The sequence below is a fragment of the Phoxinus phoxinus genome (genome assembly GCF_949152265.1).
Source record: "Phoxinus phoxinus genome assembly, chromosome: 25".
Taxonomy (NCBI): Eukaryota; Metazoa; Chordata; class Actinopteri; order Cypriniformes; family Leuciscidae; genus Phoxinus; species Phoxinus phoxinus.
Window position 1 is genome coordinate 10471824 of NC_136900.1, and position 26480 is coordinate 10498303.

Here is a 26480-nt window from a genome sequence, read left to right on the forward strand (position 1 = left end):
TAAACAAAGCGCAGATTTTGTCAAACAAACAATGCAAAACTGCAGGAAGCCCCACAGCTGCGAGTGTGTCCTGTGGAACTGAAGTGTGTTAGTTTCGTCCGGCGCAGGAGGTCAGACGTCTGCCGTTTGTTTGTCATATGCTGTACAGATTTTAACCCACTCCAGATGATCAGAACCTAAATGCATGTATTCTGCACTACTAACCTTAACAATTACACTTCCATGACCACGACCACTCAAGTGATCTTTAGAAAACATACAAATAGAGTTGCAATGTCATATTTTCATCAGTACGAGCAGCACCTCATCTCAAAGTGTCCGGATTTTTAGCCAAGAAAAGCTGTGCTTCACCTCATTCTGACATAGTTTAGTCTGCATAGTCTCATGTTTGTCAGGAAATCCATAACTTATGGCGACTGTTTACGGAAGTTGTCATTTGTAAAAGAGGTGAAATTTGTTTATGTAATGATCTTGCCATTTTTATTTAGAGGAGGCATTAAAAGGAGACAGAAGACCGAGAACCATGGGGAGAAAACCACAAGCTGGATTGAAATTGTATGAGCAATAAAATGTACAAATATAATTCTTAAAATATAATGTTAACTAACCTTATTGTAAAGTGTTACCATATATTTTAATGGTGTCAAACTAAATTTGATAATTAATCGCACAATTAATTTTTACTATATTTTATATTGTAATAATTTCACACTAAATCTCCAAATTCATGTATCACAAAATCAACACGTTAATTCTGACAGCCCCAAAGCACACACACACACGCATGCACGCACGCACACACACACAGTCTTAATATCGTATGCAAACAATTTTGGTTCCCATTGACTTCCATTGTATGAAAAATGCGAAAATACAATGAAAGTCCATGGGAACCAAAGCTTTTTGTTTACCAAAATTCTTAAAAATATCTTCTTTTATGTTCCACAGAAGAAAGAAAGTCGTAAAGGTTTGAAGCGACATGAGGGTGAGTAAATTACATACTTTTTATTTATAGGACTATCCCTTTAATATTATTAATATTAATATCAGTTTGATTTTAGGTACATTTGATGTACGATTTGATTTTACTAAACAATTTTGCCACTTGTTTTAAGTTGTAAACAAGTAAACAGACTAATTAACTTCGTCACAAGCTCTGAGAAAACAGAAGCTTTTGTAGAGAAAACCAGAGCTTCATTTCTGCCGCTGTTTAGTCAGTAAATCGTTGTGTTTGCCAGGAAATCAATACTGTTAGCGACTGTTTACAGAAGATGTCAATTTTCTAACACTGGTGAAATGTTTCCGGTAACATCTTAGTGGCTGAGAATCTTTGTTTATTTTATGTTTGACCTTTTGCCGTTTGATTAATATTATAGTAGAGAAAGGACAGGAAATGAGAGGGAAAAGTGGGAGCAAAAGAAACGGGAAACGTCACGGCTCTCCTGTATGAATACCAGAGCCCATTGTTTCTGAGTGCGTGTGCTAATGCTAATCATAATGTTGACGTCAAAGGTCTTAAATCGAATTAAACTCTTAAATTCATCCGTCACTCGGCAGAATCAAGTCAAATTGGTCACAGATGTCAACATCGACAAGTTTTATGTCATAACATAGTTGAAATAATCCTTGATAATGCTAATGCTAATAAGAATAATGTAAATATTAATCGTTTTAAAGGGATAGTACACAAAAAAAATGACAATTCTGTCATAATTTATTCACCTTTGTGTTGTTTCAAACCTGTATGAATTTCTTTCTTCTGTGGATCGTAAAAGAAGATATGCTGGTTTTCAAACACTTTCGGTTCCCGTTGACTTCCATTGTATGAACAAAAATACATGGAAATCAATGGGAACTGAAACTGGCTGGTTAAATATCTTATTTTATGCTCCATAGAAGAAATAAACTCATACAGGTTTGGAGCGATATAAGGGTTGGCAAATGATGACAGAACATTCATTTTTGGGTGAACTATTCCTTTTGATATTAAGTAGGCTATGCATTTGATTTTGCCAATTGCAACTTGTTGTCCAATGCAAAATCAAAGTATTCAAGGAAAAGGCCAAAGCTCTGAATGGAGCAAAGAAAAGCTGTTGAAATGTTTGCTGGTTAGTTTGTAAATGGCCGTATTTCTGAAGAAACTGATAACCGTTGTTGACTATCTACATAAGAATGTATGTAGCAGAGGAGAAATGTATTCCAGATTGTTTCATCGTGAGATGCTAATATTCTTCCTCTCTTTCTTTTTGAAGCCTTGAGCTGTTTTGAGATGTTTTCATCTCGGTGCGTTGTGAATGTTTTCTACTACGCTGCACCGTAAGCTATCATTACAATCTGTCCCCTGGTGTGGCAGCGGTGACCGCCGGTACACAAACCAACCGCTGACTCCACAACACAGAATAAAGAAACTCCACATTCGGCCGGTAATGAGCATGACGCATGCGTCTTTAATTTAGGAACAATTCCGCTTTGGTTCCATTCCTGCCCAGTAGTTTCGCTCCATATGGTACGTATTAGTTGTGTTACAGAAAGCATTGCATAACCGAAGAAAGGAAACGTAGAGCACAGGACTGCAACAGCCAGAGCGGTTAAGACATTGTGTATTAAGATGTAGAGCGAAACGGCTGCACACAATCAAGTTATTCTGACAGCTGGACTAAAGCCACCACAAGACATTGATTCTGAACTTCAAATTCAATCTGTCCTCCATCTGTGATCTCTCTCTCTCTCTCTCTCTCTCTCTCGCTCTCTTATCCTGTCCTTCTCTCTCTGATCTGAGAGCTATGTTCATTGCAGAAGATCTGTCAATCGAACACCACTCATGTCCTGCCGCGTCTCAATCGCTGAAAGAAATATTCAGTCATTTTCAACTTCAGACCTTCAAAATGTCAACGCTGCTGTTTTCAATAACAATAAAAGCATATATGACTTGCTTTGTCATTTTGAGTCGCTTAGTTTTTGACAGAAAAAGTCAAATCGTACATTTATACTCCAAACCATTGTTTAGATTTAATTATTTAAATATTGTCTGTCATAAAACCTTTTTTTTTTTTTTTTTTTTAAACAGCCTCTAAAAATTCCAGGCAATAAAAAAATGACTTGACAGAATTATCATGTTTACATTAAATAATTATCATTAATAATCAGTTGAATATTATACATATTCTGCATAATATTATTTAAAGTAAATGCATAGGCCTATATTCAAATTATTTTTCCAGTATAAATATCCAAACATTCTTAAACCAAGATACACTTACTTACACAAAATTACTTTAAAAAATGTATCAAAATTAGTGAATATACAGAATATTAAAATCTGCCAAAAACCCCCCCGACTTAATTCAAAGGGAAAGCATATTTTTCTTACCTCATTGGCTCATATTTGTCCTTCTTACTCAATTTTGATAATATTTTCAGAAAACAAGATATGTAATTTTGCCTTTTAAGTACATCATGATGTAAGAATGTTTAGATATTTTACTGAAAAGCAAGACAAAAATACTGCATACAAGCAGGTTGGTGCTTATGACGAATCATTTCAACGAATCCAGTGATGTTCCTGCTATAACCTGCAGTGAAGATGCTAATCTCTCACACGCTACGTAAAAATTATTTCAACAATATCCAGATAAAACTGCCACAATGGTGTCACAGAATGTGCTTGAAGTTGAAAATGATCCAGTAAGTTCATCTGTTCTGGCTGAATTGCTTCTGAGTTAACCTGATCTCTGTTCTCAATGTAGCGTGCCTGGCGGCGCGGTGTAAATGCTTTATTTGCGGGATATATGGGCTAGTTTATTCTGGCCGGCGGCAGCAGGGAAGCGCAAGTCAGAGTTTCCATCAACTTGGAATGGCAGTCAAAAGAGCAATGTCTAACCGCTCTCTCAAACAACAGCGCACTCATTCTACCGCCAGTCTTTCCCTGCTCAGTCTTTCCACTAGAAGACCTCTGGGCCACTCCGCTAGATATCATAACGCACGGTAGTTTAGGGGGCCCACTGGAAACAAAAAGGGCTTAGACGAGGCTTAAAAGAGAGCGGGAGAAAGAGAAATAGTTTCTTTGAGCCTCTAAAACACAGCGAGCATCTGACAGGCATGATCAAGGTCCGCCACAATAGCTGTTATTCTGTGAACGGCTTGTAATTAAGATGCAGAATTGCTATTTTACGCATGACTGTTCCTCAACGATATGGCAAAATGCTACACGGGGATCCTGGTAGTCTCCGAGAAACCATTACACAAGGCTGTTCGCCCTTTTAATTAAAGCCAATGACAGCTCCTCTGGTTCCAGTGCTGCTCTTTTATCGTGAGAAGAATTAACTCTCATTGCAGGCACAAAGTCCAAACAAACAAAACAAATAAGCCTGTAATTTTAGCGTCATTAGTTGTTCCCATTGTTTCCTCTACAAACAAGAAGAGGTGAAAATGCTGTCATCTGCTCACCCTCATGTCGTGACTTTCATTCTCCTGTGAAACTCACAGCCATTTCCAAGCTGCTCGAGCAAACAATGAAAGCATATTGTGACCAGGGGCTGTCAAGGTCCACAGAAGCTCCATAAAAGGGCTCTTTACAACTCTCACTCAACATTTCAAGTCGTCTGGAGTCACATGATATAGCTTTATGTGAGGAAATTTCAGTAATTTATTGATGCTATCCACTGCAGATATTATGCGCATTTTCTATCTTGTCGCATCAGAATAGTCGAGTATAGTATTATGAGTCATGTGGTTTGCAGTTATGGAGATTTTATGTCCTTTTTGGATATTCCGATCGCCTGGTCACAATATGCTTTCATTGTATGGTAAGCATTATGCAAAACATGTCATTTTGTGTTCCATGGAAGAAAGTCAGTCAGAATGAGTAAATTATGACAGAATTTTTTTTATCTTAAAACTGAAATAAAAATAAATGAAATCTACTTTATATAGCAGGGCTTTTTAAACCGGGGCCACAAGGGATTGTTAGGGGGTCCGTGGAAAAGTTCAGGGAAAAGCAGTGTAAAAAAAATAATAATGCAAAAAAATAAAAGAATATATATATATAATTAATCTAACTAGCTAAAAAAATTATTACAATAAAGTTTTTAAAATAAAATGTAATACAAATAAATTGATGTATTAGATTCAAATAAACAGATTAAAATAAAGAAATAAAACATTAAAATAAACAAGTAAAAACAGTAAAATAAATAAAAATATAAATAAAAACAATTGATTAAAATAAATAAAGAAATGATTAAAATAAACAAAAATTCATTTAAATGAATACAAATAAGAAAAGCAGTGCAAAAATGTAAAAACAATAAATACAAAGATTAAACTTAGTAAATAAAATAAATAAATTGATTAAAATAAATGTAATTTGATTTAAATAGCCTAAATATAGCCTAATAAATAAAAAAAAGAAAGAATTTTATGCATGAAAATATATAGCTGTCTTGTGTCTTTAAAATGTTAGGATAGGGGTCCCAAGCATACGAATGATCATATTTTGGAAGTTTGTGACCATCTAAAAGATTGAAAATCCATATAGAAATATAATGAAATATTAATAAATACTATAATTGTATAAGTAACATTTGTGTGTTGGCACTCACGTCCTCCCAGGCGAAGGTGTCAAGTCCGTCTTCTTCATCCAGATACTTGATTTCTCCATGCTGAGGTGCTTCCTCCATAAAAAACTCGATGTTAACGGACCTGTAGTAGGGGTGTGTGATATTCAGAATGTCTTGGGTCAGCGCCACGGACCCACCCTCCCTCACGGTGAGGTTGACCACCTGGACGGGTATGATACGTGGAACAATGTCCACCTGCACCTCTAGATCATCTATGGTGGTGAAGCCATTACTGACGTCGGCTGTGAAGTGGTCCCGGCCCTGCAGGGAGGCGGAGACGTAAAGGATTATGCCCAGGTTTATTTCCTCCTGCGTGAAGGACTGAATATAGTCAAGCACAGGTGACGCCATGCTGTCCGAGTCATTGTTGAATTTGACCACATGACCCAACCGTGGAAAGTCTTTGATGGAGTACACCATCTCTTTGGGCAGGATATCTGTCTGCTCCACCTAAGAAGATAAAAAGAAGACCTTCAAACGAGTGCAGAACTGCTTTCAAATGCTGCATATCCCTACAGACAGTCAGGTACCGGGTATCTTTTAATAATAATGATCGGGACATGCATAATATTTCATTCACAACATATTGAACACTCCTTCACTAATAAGAAGAGTTCACCTGAAAATTAAAAGCCTCATTTACTCATCGTCATGTCATTCAAAATCCAAACTGTAGAAGAATTTACATTTGCATACATTTAAATACGGCACATTAAGATTCATCACACCAGGTTTGATTTTAATAATGTTAGATCATGAAACAAATGACATCTAATATCACTGATGTCAACTGCGACTTAACTTGATGTCCCATATTTGAAAATATGGAAATTATGTTAAACAAGAAAGTTAAATGGAAACAACATGAGGATAATTTTACATTTTTGGCTGAGATATCCCTTTAAGGTCAGCTTAAATCTTAGGGCAATATTAACACTGTTTAAAAATACATTAAATGTTTTGATATATTAAATGGCTCTGAATGGTACATTGGAGAAACCTTGAGCTGGTATCATAAATGGGATTTATGCCAAACCCTCAATTTAAGTGATTAAGTGATATTTATGTGATAAATCCCAGAAATACTTAGAGAAAAAGTAGCAGAGATATAAATCAATGTCAGGCACTCGCAAATATCCTAATGAAACTGAGTGGAGACTGTTTCCTCTATGGCAACACTTGGGTAATTACTGAAAGTACACTCACTGGAGCGTCAACAATATAGCATATCTACTGCAGAGGCTCAACAACCTCCCCCCCCCCCCTGTTTCTAAAACACAAATTTTGCAAATAAATGCAAAGCAGCTCCTGGATAGATTTATGAGCCTAGCATTCAGGGATTTTGGGAGAAATGCTTTTGCGGTTCTGGAACCTTCCACAACTGTAATACAACAGCTGTTGAACACAAATGATCAATATATATAAATATAGCTGCAAGCAGCGATTACGGGCCCAAGCCGGTGGCACCGCCACCCCGGTGCCTTTAGTTACACTAAAGGCACCGGGCTGGCGCTGCCACCGGCTTGGGCCCTCCATCGCTGCTTGCAGCTATATTTATATATATATATATATATATATATATATATATATATATATATATATATATATATATATATATATATATATATATATATATATATATATATAAAAAGCCGCCACCCCGTTGCCTTTCGGGTTCCTGTGCACGACAGGAAATAACGTAACCCCGCTTTGACTGTCGAGAAGAAGTCTGCTTTAGAGCTTGTATCAGTGTGAGTCTTTCTGCTCCCCTCCAAACACACACAGAAAAGGGGGGGCTGTCTGTGAGTGTGCCCTCCCTCCCTCCCTCCCTCCACACACACACACACACACACACACACAGAGAGAGAATGGCAGGGGGAACTCTGTCAGAGAGAGACAAAACCACATTCAAACCAAAATATCTGACTTCCTGTTGGTCAGAGCTAATGACTGTAAATGAGAAAGTTGTCCGGATCGATAAGCACAATATACAGACCGAGTTTTGTGACTGTAGGTAAAAATAACCCCACCACTTTAGTCACAGTTGGTGGCGCTATAACTTTGACTCACATTAGTTACATCCATGTGATGGGCCTCTTACAGCGAGCACAATGCTGAAGTTTCATCAAGATCAATTAATGTATGAAGACGTTATAACACATCGTGTTTCTCTTTTCTCGCCATAAATTTGTTTCCTCGCCACGGCCAAACCGTTCGAGATATCAAAAAGCCGTCCGCAATTTAGCATCCTCAATGTCTTGACTTCATGCTGACCGAGTTTGGTGAAGATCAAATTAAATTTCTTGGAGGAGTATATCAAATTCCAGGGGCGTGCGTTTTCATACAACCCATAATAGCCGACTTCCTGTTGGGCTGGCGTAAAACTTAGAGCACGAAAGTTGTTCGGCCCGATGAGATCTATATGTGTACCGAGTTTCATACTAATTCATGCAATATTCAGTTTGATATATGGACCAAGTTTTCGGACCCCGTTAAAGGGGGCGCTGTTGAGCCCCCCTGCCACGCCCGGGTACCAGCTTCAGCCCGGCCCTGTTGGCCGCAGGTTCTGACCTGTGTGCAAAGTTTCAAGAGTTTTCGAGCACGTTAAGGGCCCCAAAAGTGCCCGAGAAGTCCCACACAGCAGAGAAAGGGTTAAAATAAAGCCCCCCCTCCTCTCTCACACACACAGACACATAGGGCCCTATTTTAACGATCTGAAACGCAAGTGTCAAAGCGCAAAGCGCAAGTAACTTTGTGGGCGGATCCCGGCGCTGTTGCTATTTTCCCGGCGGATAAATGACTCTTGCGCCCGACGCAAATGTAAAAGGGGTTGGTCTGAAGTAGCTTCATTATTCATAGGTGTGGTTTGGGCGTACCGTGAAATAAACCAATCAGAGCGTCCTCTCACATTCCCTTTAAGAGCAGACGCGCTTGTTCCATGGCGGATTGCTATTATAACGGCGGATTTGCCGGCGCACGCCAGGAGCAGTTCACAGCGAGGAGACCGACGTTCTCGTCAGGGCCGTAAAACACAGAGAAGTGACACTGGGGATGATGGGAGAAACTCACTCAAATTAGCTTCGGTTAAACAGGCGTATAATTTGGGTAGGCCTAAATGTGTAGCCTAATCTAGATTTTTTATTTATTTATCTAGATAGATCTTTTTCACATCTTCACGGACACAACCTCCCTCGTGTGTTAATATTTTTCCTTGGAATAATGTATGATTTGCAAAAATGAAAACTGCTGCGTCTGTTTATAATTATTAGAGAATCAAAGTGGATGCGCGTTAACACACTACATTATGGCCAAGCACGCGCCCTTAAAATACCATATCACTAACGCGCAACGCGCCACTGTCTTTAGATTGTTTTTTCCCTGGTCTGTGGCGCAATTGCTTTCTAAAACTGGAAAATAGCACCATGGAAGTTTTGCGCCGGAACACGCTCCTCTTTGCGCCGAACCGCCCCCGCGAGCGCAAGTTCATTCCCTAATTTACCGACGTGCGTCTGTGGAGGGAAAAGTCCGCTGTGCGCGGGTGCAAAATAGGAATGATACATGCGTCGGTGTTCAAAGTCGATTGCGCTGGGTGCAAGATAGGGCCCTGAGAGAGACTGGCAAAATTCCCATCAAATCACATTCAAACCAAAATATCTGACTTCCTGTTGGTCGGAGCTAATGACTGTAAATTAGAAAGTTGTCCGGCTCGGGGAGATAAATATAAATACCGATTTTTGTTACTGTAGGTAAAACTAATACCCCATTTTTGACTAAAGGTGGCGAAAGTGACATTTTGAAAGTGACACACTTCCTGCTGCCAGTTGGTGGCGCTATAACTTTGACTCACAATAGTCACATCCATGTGATCGGCCTCTTACAGCGAACACACTGCTGAAGTTTCATCAAGATCAATTTATGTATGAGGATGTTATAACACACTTCCTGTTTACAATATTCGCCATTAATTTGTTTCCTCACCACGGCCAAACCGTTCGAGATATCAAAAATCCCCTCGCAATTTATCATCCTCCATGTCTTGGCTTCATGCACACCGAGTTTCGTGGTCATCGGATGAATTCTCTTGGAGAAGTGTTTCAAATGCCAGAACATGTGTTTCCATACAACCCATAATAGCCGACTTCCTGTTGGGCTGGCGTAAAACTTAGAGCACGAAAGTTGTCCGGCCCGATGATATCTAAATGTGTACCGAGTTTCATATTATTACATGCAAGCGTGTTTGATATACGGACAAGTGTTTGAATCCCATTCCAGGGGGCGCTGTCGAGCCCCCCTGCCACGCCCGGGTCCCAGCTTCAGTCGGGCCCTAATGGCCGCGGGTTCTGACATTTGTGCAAAGTTTCAAGAGTTTTTGAGCACGTTAAGGCCCCCAAAAGTGCCCAAAAGGTAGTAAAATAATAATAAATATAGCTGCAAGCAGCGATTACGGGCCCAAGCCGGTGGCACCGCCACCCTGGTGCCTTTAGTTACACTAAAGGCACCGGGCTGGCGCTGCCACCGGCTTGGGCCCTCCATCGCTGCTTGCAGCTATATTTATTTATATATATTATATATATATATATAAAAAGCCGCCACCCCGTTGCCTTTCGGGTTCCTGTGCACGACGGGCAATAACGTAACCCCGCTTTGACTGTCGAGAAGAAGTCTGCTTTAGAGCTTGTATCAGTGTGAGTCTTTCTGCTCCCCTCCAAACACACACAGAAAAGGGGGGGGGCTCACATTAGTTACATCCATGTGATCGCTCTCTTACAACAAACACGCTACTGAAGTTTCATCAAGATCAATAAATGTATGAAGACGTTATAACAGATCGTGTTTCTCTTTTCTCGCCATAATTTCGTTTCCTCGCCACGGCCAAACTGTTCGAGATATCAAAAATCCGTCAGCAATTTAGTATCCTCAATGTCTTGTCGTCAGGCTGACCGAGTTTGGTTGCGATTGGATGAATTTTCTAGAAAGAGTGTTTCAAATTCCAGGGGCATGCGTTTTCATACCACCCACAATAGCCGACTTCCTGTTGGGCTGGCGTAAAACTTAGAGCACGAAAGTTGTTCGGCTCGATGAGTTCTAAATGTGTACCAAGTTTCATATTATTACATGCAAGCGTGTTTGATATACGGACAAGTGTTTGAATCCCATTCCAGGGGGCGCTGTCGAGCCCCCCTGCCACACCCGGGTACCAGCTTCAGCCTGGCCCTGATGGCCGCGGGTTCTGACCTGTGTGCAAAATTTCAAGAGTTTTCGAGCACGTTAAGGGCCCCAAAAGTGCCCGAGATTTTGCACACAGCAGAGAAAGGGTTAAACTAAACTAGCCCCCCTCCTCACACACACACACACACACATACACAGATCCCCCCCTCCCCTCCCCACCCCACACAGACAGACACACACACACAGAATGGCAGAGAGACAGAGAGAGACACAATTCACATTCAAACCACAATATCTGACTTTCTGTTGGTCGGAGCTAATGACTGTAAATTAGAAAGTTGTTCGGCTTGATAAGATCAATATACACGCTGAGTTTTGTAACTGTAGGTAAAACTATAACTAAGTTATAACACACTTTATGCATCCTTTTTTAATCATAAATTCGTTTCCTCGCCACGGCCAAACCGTTCGAGATATCAAAAATCCGTCCGCAATTTAGCATCCTCCATGTCTTGACTTCATGCACACCGAGTTTCGTGGTCATCGGATGAATTCTCTGGGAGAAGTATTTCAAATGCCAGAACATGCGTTTCCATACAGCCCATAATAGCCGACTTCCTGTTGGACTGGCGTAAAACTTAGAGCACAAAAGTTGTTCGGCCCGATGAGATCTATATGTGTACCGAGTTTCATATTATTACATGCAAGCGTGTTTGATATATGGACATGTTTTTGAATCCCATTCCAGGGGGCGCTGCCGAGCCCCCCTGCCACGCCCGGGTACCAGCTTCAGTCGGGCCCTGATGGCCGTGGGTTCTGACATTTGTGCAAAGTTTCAAGAGTTTTTGAGCACGTTAAGGGCCCCAAAAGTGCCCGAGAAGTCCCACACAGCAGAGAAAGGGTTAAAATAAAGCCCCCCTTCTCTCTCACACACACAGACACTGAGAGAGACTGGCAAAATTCCCATCAAATCACATTCAAACCAAAATATCTGACTTCCTGTTGGTCGGAGCTAATGACTGTCAATTAGAAAGTTGTCCGGATCGGGGAGATAAATATAGATACCGATTTTTGTTACTGTAGGTAAAACTAATACCCCATTTTTGACTAAAGGTGGCGCTACTGAGCCCCTTACCACGCCCGTTTCTGAAACTGTGCACAAGTGTACTAGGCAATAAATGTAAAGTGTCTGTCGAGTTTCATGCAATTTGAAGTATGCTAAGAGTCTCAAAAACTTTAAAAAAGAATATTAAAGTTTGATGCGTTGCCATGGCGACAGTATTAAAGATATCAATAATCCTTTCACAGGTCTACATCTGCCGTGTGTTTACATTATACAGATGAAGTTTGAAGCAAATCGGTAAAAATAAGAGGGTGATTTCAAAGCATTTTGAAAGTGACACACTTCCTGCTGCCAGTTGGTGGCGCTATAACTTTGACTCACAATAGTTACATCCATGTGATCGGACTCTTACAACAAACACACTGCTGAAGTTTCATCAAGATCAATTAATGTATGAGGATGTTATAACACACTTCCTGTTTCCAATATTCGCCATAAATTTGTTTCCTCGCCACGGCCAAACCGTTCGAGATATCAAAAATCCCCTCGCAATTTAGCATCCTCCATGTCTTGACTTCATGCACACCGAGTTTCGTGGTCATCGGATGAATTCTCTGGGAGAAGTGTTTCAAATGCCAGAACATGCGTTTCCATACAGCCCATAATAGCTGACTTCCTGTTGGACTGGCGTAAAACTTAGAGCACGAAAGTTGTTCGGCCCGATGAGATCTATATGTGTACCGAGTTTCATATTATTACATGCAAGCGTGTTTGATATATGGACATGTTTTTGAATCCCATTCCAGGGGGCGCTGCCGAGCCCCCCTGCCACGCCCGGGTCCCAGCTTCAGTGCGGCCCTAATGGCCGCGGGTTCTGACATTTGTGCAAAGTTTCAAGAGTTTTTGAGCACGTTAAGGCCCCCAAAAGTGCCCAAAAGGTAGTAAAATAATAATAATAATAATAATAATAATAATAATAAAGAAGAAGAAGAAGAATAATAATCCTTAGAAAAACAATAGGGCCTTCGCCTTTTCAAGGCTTGGGCCCTAATAAAGAAGAAATATAGCTGCAAGCAGCGATTACGGGCCCAAGCCGGTGGCACCGCCACCCCGGTGCCTTTAGTTGCACTAAAGGCACCGAGGTGGCGGTGCCACCGGCTTGGGCCCTCCATCGCTGCTTGCAGCTATATTTATTTATATATATATATATATATATATATATATATATATATATATATATAAAAAACCCGCCACCCCGGTGCCTTTAGGGTTCCTGTGCACAACGGGCAATAACGTAACTCCGCTTTGACTGTCGAGAAGAAGTCTGCTTTAGAGCTTGCATCAGTGTGGGTTCTGCAAAAGTGCGCATCGAGGGCACATATCAACCACAAAGTATGCGTGAACACCCTTCTGAAACCTAAAATGAAAAATTAGACACCCTACAGTCTCATGGACTTAACGGACACATGAAATCAGCAGCCATTGTAAGTACACAACACCGAAAATTCCTATGAAGTGTGGTATATATATTCATTGAAATTACTGTACTTTAAAACACTTGTTTAAAAGAAAAAAACACATATACATAGTATAAAACACTAGATGGCACAATATACCTATTTTTAATAGAGTCTTTCTGCCTCCCTCCCCTCCCCACACAGACACACACAATGGGGGGGGGGGGGCTGTCTGTGTGTGCCCTCCCCTCTCCACACACACACACACACTCACTCACACACACAGAATGGCAGGGGGAACTCTGGCAGAGAGAGGCAGAGAGAGAAAAAACCACATTCAAACCAAAATATCTGACTTCCTGTTGGTCAGAGCTAATGACTGTAAATTAGAAAGTTGTCCAGCTCGATGTGCACAATATACATACCAAGTTTTGTTACTGTAGGTAAAACTAACCCCCCACTTTTGTCAAAAGCATCTTGAAAGTAACACGCTTCTTGCTGCCAGTTGGTGGCGCTATAACTTTGACTCACATTAGTTACATCCATGTGATGGGCCTCTTACAGCGAGCACAATACTGAAGTTTCATCAAGATCAATTAATGTATGAAGACGTTATAACACATCGTGTTTCTCTTTTCTCACCATAAATTCGTTTCCTCGCCACGGCCAAACCGTTCGAGATATCAAAAATCCGTCCGCAATTTAGCATCCTCAATGTCTTGACTTCATGCTGACCGAGATTGGTGGTGATCGAAATAATTTTCTAGGAGGAGTATATAAAATTCCAGGGGGATTCGTTTTTAAACAACCCATAATAGCCGACTTCCTGTTGGACTGGCGTAAAACTTAGAGCACGAAAGTTGTTCGGCCCGATTAAATCTATATGTGTACCGAGTTTCATATTATTACATGCAAACGTGTTTGATATATGGACCAAGTTTTCGGAACACGTTCAAGGGGGCGCTGTTGAGCTCCCCTGCCACGCCCGGGTACCAGCTTCAGTCCGGCCCTGATGGCCGCAGGTTCTGACCTGTGTGCAAAGTTTCAAGAGTTTTCGAGCACTTTAAGGGCCCCAAAAGTGCCCGAGATTTTGCACACAGCAGAGAAAGGGTTAAAATAAAGCCCCCCTCCTCTCTCACACACACAGACACTGAGAGAGACTGGCAAAATTCCCATCAAATCACATTCAAACCAAAATATCTGACTTCCTGTTGGTCGGAGCTAATGACTGTAAATTAGAAAGTTGTCCGGCTCGGGGAGATAAATATAAATACCGATTTTTGTTACTGTAGGTAAAACTAATACCCCATTTTTGACTAAAGGTGGCGCTACTGAGCCCCTTACCACACCCGTTTCTGAAACTTTGCACAAGTGTACTAGGCAATAAATGTAAAGTGTCTGTCGAGTTTCATGCAATTTCAAGTATGCTAAGAGTCTCAAAAACTTTAAAAAAGAATATTAAAGTTTGATGCGTTGCCATGGCAACAGTATTTAAGATATCAATAATCCTTTCATAGGTCTACATCTGCCGTGTGTTTACATTATACAGATGAAGTTTGAAGCAAATCGGGTAAAAATAAGAGGGTGATTTCAAAGCATTTTGAAAGTGACACACTTCCTGCTGCCAGTTGGTGGCGCTATAACTTTGACTCACAATAGTCACATCCATGTGATCGGCCTCTTACAGCGAACACACTGCTGAAGTTTCATCAAGATCAGTTAATGTATGAGGATGTTATAACACACTTCCTGTTTCCAATATTCGCCATAAATTCGTTTCCTCGCCACGGCCAAACCGTTCGAGATATCAAAAATCCCCTCGCAATTTTTTATCCTCAATGTCTTGACTTCATGCACACCGAGTTTTGTGGTGATTGGTTGAATTTTCTAGGAGGAGTATTTTAAATTCCATTGCATGTGTTTTTTAAACTACGCCAAATAGCCGACTTCCTGTTGGGCTGGGGTAAAAAGTCAGAGCATGAAGGATATATGAACCGATGAGATCTATAAGTGTACCGAGTTTCATATTATTTCATGCAAGCGTGTTTGATTTATGGACCAAGTTTTCGGACCGCGTTCCAGGGGGCGCTGTCGAGCCCACCTGCCACGCCCGGGTACCAGCTTCAGTCCGGCTCTAATGGCCGCGGGTTCTGACATTTGTGCAAAGTTTCAAGAGTTTTTGAGCACGTTAAGGCCCCCAAAAGTGCCCAAAAGGTAGTAATATAATAATAATGAAGAATAATCCGAAGGAAAACAATAGGGCCTTCGCCTTTTCAAGGCTTGGGCCCTAATAATAATAATAATAAATAATAATCCGAAGGAAAACAATAGGGCCTTCGCCTTTTCAAGGCTTGGGCCCTAATTAAGCACTGTTGGAAGTCTTTGTAAACTGATCTTAATATTTATTCAATATGTGAGGTGTTTGTCATGTATTTTACAAGTGAAATGAATATGTTTCTCTTCTAGTGTATTAATGTAAAAGACATACAGTACAGTACGTTGGTCTTTAAAATTGGCCAAACATCGAAAGCTCTGGCTTTTTTCCTTTGGATAACAATTTATGACTGGACAAGAAGTAAGTCTATCATGCTCTCATTCTTGAAACACAAGTTAAAACTTTCGTAAAACCATTTTTTTAACAATATTTTTCTTAAATACATTAGGGAGCCTTACCTTCAGATGGGTTTGGTCAATAACAGAATGTTCCCCTTCATACGCAATGATCCCCTTGTTCGACACAATCAGTGGCTCTGATAAGTAACCTTTCTTGAATATCTTAATCCTGAAAGTGCCCTCTGTGGACCAACCCTTAGCTTGCACAGAGAAGGCAAAGGAATCTTTCGAGCTAAGGCTCTGGTCGTTGTGTTCGTAGGAAACCACACCCTTAGTCAGGTCCTCTTGTGTAAATGTGGAAGATTCAATTCCACTGACTATAATCCTACCATCACTGGGAGCAGATGTCACTTCATAAATGATCTCAGCTGCACTTCTGATGTCCATGTTGGTCTCTGCACTTAACAGACTGGTGTTTAGCGTCTTGGTGCTACCGTGGTCCATGACCACCATAGTATTGTTGCCTAGACGTAAATAAGGGTCACCTGCTTGCACCTGAAGTGCAGCTGTGGTCTTGTGCAAACCATCAGATACTTGAAGTTGGAATCGCTCACGATCTGCCCCATGGTGGACAAACAAAACCTTCCTGTCCCTCAGGTCAGCCTGGGTAAAGCGGTAGAGAGGTTGTGTCACATCTACTGAGGAGACAATGTTTCCTGAAAGAATTCCCGCTCTCGCATAAACTAGTTGGGTGTCATTAAAGTCAGAGTCATCGTCTTTGTACAGAATGTCATCAGTGGTTAATAAACGCTGGCCATTTCTGACAACATTGAAAGGTTTGTGGATTATCCTTTGAGGCACATAGTCATTCCTGGACTGTATTGCAATGTTAAAAACTCCCCTCAGAACCTCATGACCCTCATCTTGCCCACCATTGCCACCTCTTGAATCAAACACCAGAAAGTGAAACTGGTCATGGCTTGTTTCTGTTCCATCATGTTTGTAAATTAGCCTGTTCAAAGCAAGATCCTCATTGCTAAAGACCCGAATTGCACCCTCAAATCTTTGCATACCCGGTGGAGAGCCTCTGATAAGACGACCATGTTTGGGATCTTGTGTTATTCTGAAAACAAAGTCTGTTGAAGTGGAGGTTCGAACCCAGAGATATTCTTTACTTATGATGTTTTCATTTCCTTCCAGCACAACAAGTCTCTCGTTGGTTAGGACAGGAGCATTAGAATCAGCCTTGATTTTGATGGGGAAAGTGTATTCGCTGGAGTACTGATCCTTTGCAAATACTTTGAACTGGAACTGATCCTCAAAGTCAGCTTCTCTGCGGACATGAGGGCTGTAACTGATGAAACCATCTAAAATGTCTTGTTGGGTAAAGGTATTGCCCTCAGACAACTCTTTATCAAGCATCATCAAGACTCCCTGGGCTGGGCATTTCAGAATCATGTACTGGACTGTTCTTGAGTCAGTTTGGCCCATCCTCACAAAAGCTTGTAATTGCTCAGGCTTAATGACCTTTTGCTGCCCATTTTCAACTTCCAGAGGAACCATTTTAGCTATTCCTACAATGGCAGGCATGATCTTGATGATAAATGTGTTGTCTGGGAGGATGACCTGTCCAAGCTGTGCATTGAAGTGAATAAACTCGGTCTCTATGCTGTTGTGATCGGCTGTGAGGTTGGGAATGTATTTCAGTCGGTTCTGCTCCAGATCAGACTGATGAAATAGTGTGACTCTTTTTGGTACCCCATTGTCTGAGATCAGCTGTAGTTCTCCAAATTCAAGTGTCTGAGTGATATTATAAACAACATCTCCAGTTTTTGGAGTTGCAGAAATGGCCAGATTTTGTATTCCAATAGGGGCACTGCTATCCTGATTGATCACGAGGCCAGTATTTGTGACCAGAGTAATCTGTGGCTGGGTGATGAGCAACTTAAATGTGGTTGACTGGCTAACCAAATCTCCATCTGAAACATGCAGGGTAAGTCCAGTCACTTCTCCTCCCCTGTGAACGTAGTAGATATTTCCTTCTTTCAGTTGTCTACAGGTGAACTCTCTTAGACCAAACCCTGGCTGTTGAGCATTCTCCAGATATCCAGCCGAAGTAGAGTCCGAAGTGACAGTGACCTTGAGTTCATCACAACGATTATCTGAGTCTGAGATTTTGACGAGGTTTGGGCTTAAACGTGTGCGCCCGTTAGCTGTGATTGAGATGTCACCTGCACTGAGCTGAGGGACGTCATTGACGGGCAGGATCTCCACCGGTAGCACATATTGGCGTGCAACACTCAAACACTCAGGGAGATTCGTTCCATGTGCAATGACCTCCAGCTGAATTTGATCTCCATACTTTTCATTGCCATCATGGAGATACTTGATTTTCTTGTTAACAACATCCAGAAGGGTAAACTTCTTTGAGTGTCTTGCGTTCATATCAATCTGTCCATACCAAGGATTTTGTTGCAGAGTAAAGATGATCTGAGATTGACGAACACCTGCAGCGTTTAGGTTAAATGTTGGGTTTAGGTTTACAATGTCGACAAAGGCCTCTCCTCCCTCAGGAACTAGCAGAGGAGTGATTTCCAGGAGCTTGGAAATATTGTGGAACATATCTGGTAAGTCCTCTGTAGGGAAACAATGTCTTACATCAGTATTGGCATTAATGTATGTTATTCTTACTGGGGGTGAAGTTGTTGACTCAATATCCTCATCATAAGTGGAGTAATCATATTCCCCATCACATTTCACATGAATGTCTTTAGTTATCAGAGCATCCTGCAAGCTTCTGCCTTTCTGATTCACCTTGATTTCTCCTAAACATCCAATAAAGGACTCAGTTGTGATCTCTTCCTCCACACGAATCAAATAGTCATCTTGAAACACATCCTTCATCTTCCTTTGAATGCCTCCCAGGTACAGGTTCCCCACTAGATCCAGCTTTTCTGACTCATTAAGAGGGAGTGAAACCAGTTGACTGTCCACATTTATCTGAAACACATTGGGGTTAATCTGAACTGTTACTCTGTGCCACTGATCGTCATCTACATTCACTTCCGTGTTGTCCAGTACATACATCTCACTTCCCAGGTTGATTACACCTTTCAAGAACCCTCCTGCCATTCCAATTGCAATGAAGTCTGCCTGGTGTCCTGGGTGGAAGAGCAACAGAGCATCTTCAATGGTCGTCTTCATAAGCATCTCCAGGCTACGGGAGCCTGAGCTAGGTCTGGTCCAAGTAGGGAAAGAGATGAATGAGTCCGGGCTGATAAAGCTGGTGGTTTCTCCGTCCCCTGCCTCAAATTCGCTGCTGCAGGTCTCCTTGGTGTCATAGCATACTTGATTTGCTGAAGCCAGAATATCAAAGTCATGAGATTCAAACATAACATTGCTCATGCAGCCACGCAGGAAGGGCACAGCTGTGCTCAGGTACTCCACTTCCAGGTCTCTCACACCTCCAAGGAACACACCTTGGTCGATGTTCAGGTCCTCATCTGCATCTTCAACCGGGATGAAGGTTGTGTATAGGTTGTCCACAGCCATAGTGAGTTTGGAGTCTTTCAGAATGAGAGACACATGATGGTCCAGAAGGTTACTGAGCTGGAGACCCATAGAGGAGGCCAGAACCTTTTCTCCAGATCCCATGTCAATCCTAGCCTGTAAAGCGACACACAGAAACAAATTATTAGACAGCAAAAGTGGCTGTTGATAATAAGAAGTAAACGCCTTTTTCACTGGCACGTGGTGCTTGCCAGTGAAAAAGTTGCTGGCATGATGTTAGGGTATTGTGAGTGTTTAGAACTGCATTGTTGTGCAGTTTCTAAGCTGTTCATAGTGTTTTGTAGGGCATTGCTATGCAATTGTAAGATGTTCTGGTTTGTTTCAAGGGGTATCATTTAAAGTAACATTCATTTCTGTATCACAAATGTGCCAGAGAAATTGCACGCTTTAAAGGTTAATAATTTACATTGTTAGTTCAATGGTTTGGGGTTTCTTTGCTCCACCAGTAAATCTGGTCTTAATATCCTATACAATTTTTTTTCTGATGTACATTTATCTTGTTTAGACATTTTTACTACAAAACAAGACAAAGGTACTGACTAAAAATATGATTTTTCACAGTGCATTATACATGCATCCAATCGTGAAATCTGATACAGACTTCACTGGATGAGTCTACTATTTCAAACACTGTGTAGCTACTTAAACGGAAAATATCACAGATCTCATTTCAGATCTTCAGCCTCCAAAGATGAAAAAAGTAAATCTGAATGAATTGAATATGTCAGTAGAAATGCGTTTTTAATGACAAATCCTGCCACCGATGAAATAGTCTTGGTACCGTTTCATATTGCAGCATAATGCAGGCAGTTTGAGCGTCTGTGTTTATCTGTGCGGAGCGGGAGCCATTTTCTAGGGAGGCGACAGATGAAGAATAAATATCTCAGAGCAAACCAGTAACTCATTCTAGCTGTGGAAGCTTTTTCCATGTGTTGAGCTGAAAAACTGTGACGATCCTGTCACAGCGGAGCTGGAAGCGAATGTGAGTCATCCCTCTTCACCACAAACCAAACGGCTGCTTCTCAAAAACTCACAAGAGATTTTCTCAGTGTGTGGCTCATTCTGGGGGCCTGAAGTCTTGAAGGGCCATGAGAAAATATTGGAGTTTGTATTTATTTGTGTAGTCAGTCTGGGTTATAATCTGCAGTTTGAAGAACTGCACCCTGTGCTTTCTGATTTAGCCAAATCTGATCTCTGTCTTTAGTGCATAAGTAGTATCCACTTTTAATCAAAGCAATTTAACACATAAAGAGCATTCAAACCGACAGTGAATTACAGCAATAAAGCTGCTAGTCATCTTAATGAGGACACGAGCAGCTGTCGCTGATCGAAAAGTTTATAAATTGACCCTTGAAGGATTTGAACCCCAAATGTATCTCACCTGTAGTCTCCCATTGTAGAGCTCCAACGAGAGGTAATCTCTGTGTCCCGCCGCCAGTAGGAGCAGGCCGCTACGTCTACCCGTTTTAAATTGGACCGACACTTGAAAACTTGACAGGTCTTGAATGGCATCTATTCGACAGTAGCTGTCTCCAAAATAGGAAGCTGCAAACACAGAAGGAGAAAGTTTTTATTTATTTTTATTAGAAATATTTTAATGATGACGTGCACCATTAACGTGTGAATGTGGAAGTGAGAAGACACACAGCAGATGGAAGTTTGAATTGAAAACTTTTCCAGCTGTCTTGTCAGCTGTTGTGTAGAAAAAGACACTGTTCTGAAGAGTTCCAGTTTCGGCCCCATGAGAATGTTTATATAACTGCTTTACTGCAGGATTCCCAGAGCTTAGTGTGGTAATGTTCAGCTGTATGCTAATGTGGCCACCTGCCTTGGACTGCAAATTAGATTTTTTTTCTCTATTGCTTTCACTCCTTTATTAAATCATACATGCATCATTCCTGGGCCGTATGTCAAGGAGTTCCCCTGTTCTACTGAAGAGGTTTTCAAGGGCCAAATCATCAGAGTCTACGCAACGGTTACATTATATGGCCAGACTCATTGGGAAACCCCTCTGTGGAATTTTGGGAAGGATCCAGAAATGGAACATTCTCACAGGAACTTGGTCAAACGTCTTGGTAGAGGGTCAGGAACTCGGGAGTCAATTTATGAATCACTTAATTCCCTTATCCCAGATCATTTACAAGTTTTTTTTCTGTGTAACATACCATGATACCAAATGTACCATTATCCCCGAAATGACAATTCTGTCATAATTTACTCACCCTCAAGTTGTTCCAAACCTTTATGAATTTCTTTCTTCTGCTGAACACAAAAAGAAGATATTTGAAAGAATGTCAGTACAAAATAGTTGATGAGCCCCATTGACTTCTATAGTATTTTTTGGGGGGTCCATCAACTGTTTGGTTACCCAAATTCTTCAAAATATCATCCTTTGTGTTCAGCATAAGAAAGAAATTCACACGTGTTTGGAACAACACGAGGGTGAGTAAATGATGACTGAATTTTCCTTTTTGGGTTAATTATCCATTTAAAGAAAGTAGTAGCAAGTACTGATTAAATTGGCAATGATAAATTAAGGACAAAAAAAACTTCAGAAACATCATAATGATACATTCAATTGCATTAAAGGAATAGTTCACCCAAAAATAAAAACAATCTCTCAACATTTACTCACACTTTTTGAATGAATCATTTGATCAGGTTCACAAACCAGTCTGAATGATTCATTCAGGTATCTGATTCACTCTTTTACTTGAACTCACTCATTTATTCAGACATAGCAAATAACAGCTCTCTGGAATGAAAGATTACCAGTAAATCAGTGACTTAAATGTCAGTTTGTTCCTCTCACAAAGCTACTGACTTCAGAACACTTGGGATACAATCATCTGGACTATATTCATGGTTCTTTTCCATCCTTTTTGAAACTTGAAAGTTGCCCTTTAATTGTAATTGCATGGAATATCAGTACATCCTTCACAAAATAATGTTTCACATAAGAAAGAAAGTCTGGGTTTTGGAATGACATGAGGGCAAGTAAACAATAAAAGATTTTTAAAAAGTAAATTACTTATTTATCCTTAACAGATTAGGCAGCATCTGAAATCATTCAGCAAAAATTAGTTTCATTAGCTAATGGCTAAGCGCTAACTCCCAAGTCATGGCCACCAGCCCAGTTGTGTTTCTATTGGTTCCTCTGTATTCATGAACAAAGGGAAACAATGATTTGAGAGAACAGCACTTAATACACAGCATAAATAATGTTACAGTGAACTGAATGTGCATTTGGGAGTAAACAATTTTAATGTGCCAAACGTCTATTTTATGAACAAAGACCCTTTAGAGTAATTGAAACACTCATCTGCACTCATTTGAGTGAGTGATGCATCAATAGCGTCAGAGATCTTCAAAGTTCAGCAAAGATACGCCCAATATACATTCAGTCAATGCACTCCAAAAAACAAACACATAAATCTCGCCGAAAGAGCCAAACACAACAGGAGGCAGAGCAAAACACTGAGGCTTATATGATCTCTCATACAATAATCTATAATGCTGAAAAGGTTGTAACATTTAGATCAGAGCCAGCATAAGACTGTCCGCACAGATCTGAGACCCTCGGATAGCATATAAAGCAGAGGAAACCCAAAGAAGCGAGATGAATTCGAATGAAGCTCAATTTATCTGAAGCCTGTTAGTCTGCTTTAGTTTAGGATATATCAGTGCTCAACAACCTTTGAAACACACAGGAGATATGCACGGGCCAGAGAGAGAATACATGGAATTAGCTGGGAATATTTCCCTCAGCTTTACGATCATCAGATCTGTTTTTGTTGGAATATTCACGGCGCGCACGGGACACAGAATGGGCAACTGGAGCCCAAGGACTCTGAGGTTCAATCCGCCGTCAGTGCGCACTGAGCATGCTCAGACCAGAAGAGACACAAGGGCCACAGTTAGCACAGCCAGGACGTATGAATCTGGAACCCATTACAGCTCTTTGAGGGGATTCTTAATGGGACACATGTGTTGAAGACCCCCAAACATTCCAGGATTCAACGTGCACCATGCATTTAACCAAGACTCAGCTCAGCTCGCGTCTTTATAGGCCTGTCACGTCTCATTGCGTGCTAAAAAAAGCTTTTGTTTGTGAACGAGCATCATTATTCTGTTGGGTAGTTGATTATGAAACTCCATCAGTTGAATGCAAACGGCACATCTGTCTTTTGCACACCAGTTATTTTAAAGAGGGGAACACTGTTTCAAAAGAAAACCCAGAGCGGAAAAATCGAGAGTGACGGCAGATTCGGACAGAAACATGGAATTACTAAATTAATTGGCATTGGTGGAAAAATAAATCCACTTAGAAAACCAATATGAAATCAGAATTGATCCTATTAACTTTATTAATACGCATTCCTTAGAAGTTTGTCTTAGTATATCATAGCAATCACTTTTTCTGCTCATGTGACTTTTCAACCCCTTGACCTCCTCCATTCTACATAATGCCCACTTTGATTTCAATTCTAGTAATATCTCAGATTAACAGTAAAATGTGTTATGTCCTATAAGGGCTACATTTCAAACTAAATGTGTCAACTATGACATAAAAATACATACTCCATCTGTGATGGTAAAGTACATCTGTGTATGTGGTAAGTCAGAATGCTAGTATTTTGGATATACTACGACTTGATAAAATAGTTGTAAGCATTAGCATGAACATTTTTATGCATTACAGAAGTTAAAAACAACAACAAAAGTCATCAGCCCACATTATTGCAACTTACTTTTTAAATTATTTTCAACAGAGGAATTCCTGGTGAAAAACTACATTACCCATGATTCTGCAATCTCTACCAATCAGAGAATCGTTACATACAAGCAAATCATGAATCAAACTTAAAATATTTGTATGCATAAATTGCTATAAACCTAAAATATTATTGTTTCTATATATTTCAAATGAATAGTATTATATATCTTATTTCAATATTTTTACTTCAATAATTCACATTATTTTTACTTCAAGTCATTCGCAGGTCTTTATGGGATTGTAGTTCTTTCCCACATTAAAGGGATTGTTCACAATTGTTCCATCATTTACTCATTCTCAAGTCGTTCCAAACCTGTATGAGTTTCTTTTTTCTGTTGAACACAAAACAAGATATTTTAAAGAATGTTGATAATCAAACGGTTGACGGTAGCTATTGACTTCCATAGTAGGAAAAACAATACTGGAAGTCAATAGCTATACCTTCAACTTCCTGGTTTCCAGCATTCTTTAAAATCTCTTCTTTAGTGTTCAACAGAAGAAAGAAACTCTAACAGGTTTGGAACAACACGATGACAGAATTTTCATTTTTGGGTGAACAATCCCTTTAAGGCTGTCAAGTACTCTGGTTAATGGCTTATAACTTGAAAACTTTTTTATATCCGTATGGTATGGGAACATTTTAATGCGAAAAATACTTTCAGAGCCAAGGCTGCTGAAAAAGCATGCATGGATGCACACAAAAATGCCCCGGAAATAATACTAACACTACGATTTGGGATGCATTCAACCTAACCTTGCATACTGTGTAGCACAGAAAGTAAATGAATTGGCTTGCAGTCCAGCTCTTTGATGTGACTTTCTAAGTCACACTAGCTTAATCATATGATGCTCCTATTGCTCTTGCATCCTTCACCCTGGGAAACTGTGTGTTTGTGTGTGTGTGTATGTCCCTGGACGTCTGCCAGGGCAGATGGCGCTGTCGCGAGGGCCGCTGCAGTCTGTATTTTTAGTGCTCAAAGGGAACTGAGTGGGTCTCTGTCTCCCCATCCTGTGAATGAATCAGACGCACCCTAGTTCCTCAAAACCCTGTCAGATGTCCGGAACATTCACACGGAAGCAGAAACAACTGAAACCAGCGGAAGCAACCTACTGTTTAATCGGCCAAACAAGAGATGTGCAGATCACAGGCAGAGGAACCAGACTAAAATACTCCATAATGAAGCATGTTTTTTTATATTCTGTCTAGAGACTAAACCTCTCTGAAGGTGACCTTAAACTGGCTCGCTCATTTGCCTCGCGAATGATTTGTTGTCCAGGGCTGCAGTCATGGGGAATAAACGGATCTCTCCGCAGAAGAGATCTGTGCCAGTAAATCGGGCCTGGACTCGATCCATACACCTGCTATTATAATGTGACTGTCTGAACTCTCACCTGAGTCTTTCATCCACAAATTACATTTACACATCTACAAAAAATAGAAGAGTAGTCACTTCTGAAGAAAATAAGCCACTGAGTTGAGCTCTGTTTGCATTCTGCCTGCATTCAAACAAACACACATAATTAATCTAAAATATCAATTTTTAAGAGCACGTCTGAAAACATGGCAAACATCTTTTCACGTGTGGTCTCTATGGTAACAACGAGTGACCATTGCATTTCCTACAAAACCGCAGAGCTGCCGGTAAGATTAAACATAGTACATGGTTTTGCTGATGAGTTGTTCCTCTGGTCGTGTAGTAGCTGTGTGTGTGTGTGTGTGTGTGTGTGTGTGTGTGTGTGTGTGTGTGTGTGTGTGTGTGTGTGTGTGTGTGTGTGTGTGAGAGAGAGGGATGGTAGTAATTACATCAATCTTAAAGCTGTGTTTTACTGGAGTCTCTCTATATAGACTGAGCTTTTTGTGGGGATCACTGTTGCTATGGCAGATCAAAAACAGCCTCTGCGTTGATCAAAGTCTGGGAAGATATTTTGAGAGGATATTATTTTACAAGAAAATAAGGACGATGACACATAAGTAAACATGCAGCCTATGATTTGGCCTATGTAGCCCCCCCCCCCCCCCACTATAAAAATAGCAATGCTTCATAACTTGTAATGAGCAACACATCCTTCAAGAAATAGAAAAAAAACATGTAATACAGTATTATTACTTATCCTTTCATTTCCTCTGCATGTTTTCATTTGAGCTAATAACGTAATAAGTACGTCAAGACGCATCACGCATGCCATATTTGAATATACATAAATATGCGCCATATTGCTGAAGAGAAGGTTTCCAGCAAATAAAAACGTACAATTCGTTCTTTATCATCACA

The 26480-nt window shown here is 40.6% G+C and overlaps 1 protein-coding gene across 1 annotated transcript in view; it reads right to left on the reverse strand.

Annotated features, from left to right (window-relative positions):
• cspg4 (chondroitin sulfate proteoglycan 4) overlaps positions 1-26480 on the reverse strand; it is a gene marked incomplete at its 5' end in the record, with an annotated part of 61018 nt that overhangs the window by 11004 nt on the left and 23534 nt on the right. The window contains 3 exons of the mRNA XM_079603886.1: positions 5601-6068; positions 15981-19526; positions 20812-20975. Of these exons, the coding sequence (XP_079460012.1) occupies positions 5601-6068; positions 15981-19526; positions 20812-20975 (4178 nt within the window). The remainder of the gene's footprint in view (positions 1-5600; positions 6069-15980; positions 19527-20811; positions 20976-26480) is intronic.